Source organism: Pinus tabuliformis, chromosome 3_2 (genome assembly GCF_031772625.1).
Source record: "Pinus tabuliformis cultivar Carrire ecotype Pingquan chromosome 3_2, CPIR1, whole genome shotgun sequence".
Classification (NCBI taxonomy): domain Eukaryota; kingdom Viridiplantae; phylum Streptophyta; class Pinopsida; order Pinales; family Pinaceae; genus Pinus; species Pinus tabuliformis.
This window is the reverse complement of record NC_142302.1, coordinates 250,586,683-250,592,682: the sequence shown is the minus strand read 5'-3', so window position 1 is coordinate 250,592,682 and position 6,000 is coordinate 250,586,683. Positions and strand designations below refer to the sequence as shown.

At 37.2% G+C, this 6,000-nt stretch overlaps 1 protein-coding gene across 1 annotated transcript in view; it reads right to left on the bottom strand.

Moving 5' to 3' along the window:
* Window positions 1-411: 411 nt before the first annotated feature.
* HPR (hydroxypyruvate reductase) overlaps window positions 412-6,000 on the bottom strand; it is a 78,287-nt gene continuing 72,698 nt past the window's right edge. Inside the window, exons 8-13 of the mRNA XM_089416208.1 lie at window positions 3,625-3,699; window positions 3,342-3,449; window positions 3,007-3,084; window positions 1,035-1,079; window positions 802-916; window positions 412-717 (exon numbers count right to left, since the gene is read on the bottom strand). Coding sequence (XP_089272334.1) covers window positions 695-717; window positions 802-916; window positions 1,035-1,079; window positions 3,007-3,084; window positions 3,342-3,449; window positions 3,625-3,699 — 444 coding nt within the window. The 3' untranslated portion in view covers window positions 412-694. The remainder of the gene's footprint in view (window positions 718-801; window positions 917-1,034; window positions 1,080-3,006; window positions 3,085-3,341; window positions 3,450-3,624; window positions 3,700-6,000) is intronic.

Below are 6,000 nucleotides of genomic sequence, written 5' to 3'. Positions count from 1 at the left end.
TGAGGAATATAACAATTGTTTAAGATGCCACATTTGAAGAGAAATTATTCTCGTTTACAGATGCATTAACGTACATCAAAATCTTTGACCAGTAAACTCCCATCCAAACAAAAGCAAATCAGCCAGCAAAAACTCTCCCACTCAAAAGTATTGAGATCACAACAACGTCAGTTGAACCTGCCTATATCCATAACTCGATGGTTGAACATAAGCTTAGATTCACATATATGACATAGATAACATCACCATATAGTTTGATCAGTAAACCCCCATCCAAACAAAAGCAAATCAGCCAGTGAAAATCTTTAACTCATAACTATTCAGATCTCAACACCTTTAGCTGAACCTATCCATAACTCGATGGTTGAATATAAGCTCAGATTCACATATATGACATACATAACATCACCATATAGAAATGCATTTGATTCTCTTTGCTGAAGTAAAAATATGGCTCACATTTTTCATGGAAAATCAGTAAGAAATACCGGAAAGATATAATTATTACATAAATCACATTAAACGACTAAATTTTAATTAATATTTTGAGATGTATCTTTTACTGTACAAGGGCCCTGCCTCTTAACAATATTTGGGAGCCTTTTCAATGGGACTCCATGTTAAGCTTCTTTACACAGGTCATCTTGCACTTCAAGCTCAAACGCACCATCTTTACCAAGACGTAGGATCCATCTTAAAGCTTGGAAATATCTAAACCTGCAAAAACATAAATTTGAATTCAAACCATCTGGAAAGATCCACTAAGATGTAAAGGAAAGACTCCAAGCAGAGATAACACACCTAGTACTTTTGCATTGACAATGCTTGGACAGGCAGCTGGAGGTGTAGAGTTCTCATCTAGAAAGGGTTCCAATCTGTTTGCATCTGGCCACACAGGGTATCCCTTGACCTTGCCCTGGCAAGGTAAATACAGCCCAATCAAAATTCATATTTCATGGTCTCAATAACTGAAGGCTACAATTCAGACATTTTCCAGTAAACTCCCATTGAAAAATTGTGCACTTTTAACTTACGAGTACATTTAATGCAGCAAGTGTGGCCATCCCTTCTCGAGTCCACTGAATACACAATTTGAAGATCTCTTCAGTGGGCATTTTATGTTTATAACATTAAATACAATTGGCAAGATGAGATCCAAAACCAATGATAAATACCTAGTAGTAGTCATTTTATACTTACTGGAAATTCAGTAATTTTTCATGCAGGAATATACTTTTGATACAGATTACGAAGCAGTAGCATCACAATGACATAGTCAGTGAAATCTCAAGAGGAAAATAAACACATCATGATGCCAACAAGCACTTACCATATTCAAAAGGGATGCTATATCCTTATTATTGTCCTCAAAAGAAGAAATAATGACATAGATGACCTGACACCAAGTCGCTTGTGACACAGAGGAAACCAAAATCATGAATCAGAAGCCAAGTCCCATACGATCTTGGAGAATGTTGCTCGGTTGTAATTTTAGAGTTAACCTTCCAAAAAGGAACAAAGGCAAAGGCAGCCATCACAAAGCCCACACAACCACTCCAAGGAGAAGCACTGCGACGATTGCAAGTTTTGAAACAAACTATAATGCGCACATCTCAAGAGACAGTCACAGCGTTGGTATGCCTCACATATACAGACAGTTACCAAGTACAAGATTGCTCAATATTTCTGGATTTATTCGAATGACCAATTATATCCATTAAACTTTTATATTTTACTAGAGCTTGCTATTGTGTACATGTTAGAGCGTTCTAACTTAAGATATGTCATCAGATGGAGTAACCAATCATCGAGGATAAAATATTTTGTTTTATTATGAATTAGAGGAGGGGATTGGTCAAGTCCATCAGGGCTACTAACTGCTATTGTGGCTGGTAGTTGAGACACCCTCCATCTGGATATTGCAGGGAAAATGAGAGGATCCCATGAGGTTTTCCTTCAAAGAAAACAAAATTGAGCTGATAATGAACATAAAGGCGTTGGAATGCTAGCCTCTAACAGACAAAAATCTCCTAATGCAAATCACAGATTGATGAGGAACTGTGGGCAAAAACAATACACTGGACAGAAATACAGAATTGCAAGAAAAACTTGTGATAACAATACCTTGGAGAATGTTGCTCGGTTGTAATTTTAGAGTTAACCTTCCAAAAAAGAACAAAGGCAAAGGCAGCCATCACAAAGCCCACACAACTACTCCAAGGAGAAGCACTGAGACCAATTGCAAGCTTTGAAACAAAATATAATGGGCACATCTCAAGAGACAGTCACAGATTTGGTATGCCTCACATATACAGACAGTTACTAAGTACAAGATTGTTCAATATTTCTGGATTTATTCGAATGACCAATTATATCCATTAAACTTTTATACTTTACTAGAGCTTGCTAATGTGTACATGTTAAAGTGTTCTAACTTAAGATATGTCATCAGATGGAGTAACCAATCATCGAGGATAAAATATTTTGTTTTATTATGAATTAGAGGAGGGGATTGGTCGAGTCCATCATGGCTACTAACTGCTATTGTGGCTGGCAGTTGAGACACCCTCCATCCAGATATTGCAGGGGAAATGAGGGGATCCCATGAGGTTGTCCTTCGAAGAAAAAAAAATTGAAAAGCTGATAATGGAACATAAAGGCATTGGAATGCTAGCCTGTAACAGACGAAAATCTCCTAATGCAAATCACAGATTGATGAGAAACTGTGGGCAAAAACAATACACTGGACAGAAATACAAAACTGCAAGAAAACCTTGTGATAACATCCTTTAAAAATTAGTGAACTAAAAAGAAAAAACAAATGTGCATAAATGAAAAATGCAGAAAAAGATGCAACAAAATGCTAAACTCTTAAAACTACTATTTAGACTTCAACCAATTGCTCCAAGGGGCAAACATAGAACCAATTCTGGAATTGTAGACATATAGCTTCATTTTTTCCCTATCATTCCTACTTTTGTACATATGAAGAGTCTGCATAATAACCTTTGAAGCTGAGGCAATGTGTGGCACCACAACAACATTCTTCTGCTCTGCAAGACCAGGCTTCATGTATGGCTCATTCTGTACCATGTCAAACAAGGAATGAAGCGGTTTATTCCTAACACCAAAAAGATTGAAACTTGCTAGTATGTGTCTTCTAAAACTAGTAAATATGATAAGAGAGTGCTTTGCCTTCCATGCTTAACATAAATTCTAGCTTCATTCGCAATATCAACTTGGTCATTAAACCAACATATTTTGCACACACCAGACTTCAAAACTGCAATAAATATGCATCCACATGAAAGTGTGCCAAGGAAACATATAAAGTAAATTACCTCAAACACATCCAATCCTACACGAAACATGGGATTTGCTTTCAAATGGTCCACTAAGGCTGCTTCATCAATCACTGGGCCTCGGCTTGCATTTACAAGAACTGCTTCCTGCATCCCAGAAGAAACTTTTAACGATAAGTTTTCCATTTTGTTAAATGCATTAAAATTGAGAATTATCAAAAATTAGATGCCCAGTCCAGACACAATCAAGCGGGATACATAATATGTTGTTAATGATGAATGCTCTGATTTCATAAAGCAAGCGTTGAAATAAAGACATTACCTTCTTCATGATCGATAGCCTGTCTTTGTTAATCAAGTGGTAAGTAGTCTTGTCTAGTACAGGATGAAGGCTTATCTGCCAAAAATTACTATATGTTAAAAGTATAGAAATCAGAGAACTAAATAGTATGGAATACTCACCATTTTCCTATTACATAGTGTTTTCGAATTTTCAGTACACATTTCCAAACATTGATTTTTGGCAAAGCTGTGATATGGTACAAATTTTATCTCTTAGATTCTGATTAGTCAAGATATTTTATACAAATGGAATCAATCCAAAATAAACAGCAAATAGATGTACATTGTATACAATTCAAAATTGCAGATTTGAATTTAATCCTAATGAAAGCACAAGATCCTAAGAACAATTCAGTCAACACAATATATCCAATATATCTAATACAACACTCAATCAGACATTCCCTTAAAGAAACTCAATATCATATAACACAATGATTGCATGTCCATGAGACAGATAAGAATTTCAAAAGACTGCATGTTATTTAAGTGTAATTAAGTAAAGCAATCATGAGATACAACGTTATGCAAATGCATGTACATCAGCACACATCGTGATGCTTTAACTACTGTGATATCTCTCAGGGAAAAATTGCCCTTAGGGTTGCAAAGAGCACATGACGAGATTTGTATTATAACTAGTATCACAGTGTTCTTTCAATTTTTGCAAATGGAAACAATATTGAATACAATAAACAGTGTAACCAGCATTTAATTCCACCAACAATTCATGTACATGAAGCCAATCCAACAGAACCTAATGGGTTATAAACCCATAGTCCTTCCAAATCTCACACTACAGTTTTAGATACACAACAATTGCTATTGCATCAGCAAACCCTATTATTCTAATATTCTTAATCTGACCTTGCAACCAGCCTCAGGAATCAGCCAGATTTCGCTGCCTCTCTGCTACCACAGTTCAATGGCTTCATTAGACCTGCCCTGGATAATCACAGGGTGATCTGCTGCCCAATTCATGCCCTAAACTCACACGCTGCCATATCTTAGAGATGGTGAGCCGCTGCTCCAGCAACACCTTCACCAGCCTATGCAATCCCAAACAGCCTCCGCTGTTCAAACCAACCTCAGGAGGTCTTCTGTCACAAACTCAGGCAGATCATTGAACTAGGAATGACCTTACGTCCTCTAACTTGTCTTCCAGATGAGCCGCGGACAGTGAGGAACCTACAAGGGTAACCCACAGCCACAATAGGGCTGAAACAAGCCCTTGCTGTCACAGAAATACACCTTGTTGCCTCAGGTAGGTCTCGCCGTCCAGTTAGGGCATTCGTTGCCACAGAAAATGCTTCTCCAAGGTCGCCGCTGCCTCAAGTAGGGCCTCAGGAAGCTCCACTGTCAAGATCTATTCCTTAAATAATTTTTTCTGACACAGAAAACTCCTTCAGAAACCCTTGGTTGCCACAAACAGATGGATGATACCTCAGAAATTATGCTAAATAGAATAAAGAGAGAGGATTGACTAGGGTGAAAACTTTCACCACCGAAACCAATCAGAAATAAGGGGTCTTAAAACCCTCCAAGAGCCTCAGCTCACAAATCAGAAAGATGAACAATCCACAATGATCAAAATGAATCTCCTCCCTCCTTTTTATAGATTTCCTTCGGGGTTTTTCCCTCCTAATTTTAAATTTTGAGTGGCTAGCAAGTTTTTCTCCATTTGCCCCAAATTTGATTTCCATTACAAGTTTTCCTCCATTTACCCTAAATTATCTAATGTTACCCCAATAACATCAAATAATGGGTTTCCCCCTTTATAAAACAGAAAAAGGACACCAAGGCAGTGTTTCCTAGAGCTTTTGTCTTTTCACCTAGGAAAACAAATTAAAACACCTTTTAGTGACTTTATGAGTTATTAAAGTCATGTGACTTTAGTCACTTTATGTGGTATAAAAGTACAAAGTACTTTATTATATTAAAGTTACTTTATGAGAAAAAACGCATGGTACCTTATAATATTATAGCCACTTTGTGTTTTTAAAGTGACTTTATGTGAAACTATGAGTTTCTGATATATGTGATTTGTGGACAGTTGCATATATCTGGGGAGGTTGCTAGTTCCCCCATCAAAATTTTATCATTAAAGAAAAAGGTACAAGGTACAACTTAAAGTTATCAAATGACTAGGGAGACTCATTAATGAGGGGGGACACATAAAAAGGAGGTCAAGTGAGGAAAAGATCTCCACCATTAATCTAGAAGGCCGAGATCTAATCTCAGCCCTAGATCAAAAAGGCCAGGTTCTCTCATCTTAATGAAGCTAAAAGGGGGGATGGAGGCAGGGGAGGTAAGAGAGCACTCATTCTTCATGAGCAATGTTGGAGAAGAGGAGCAA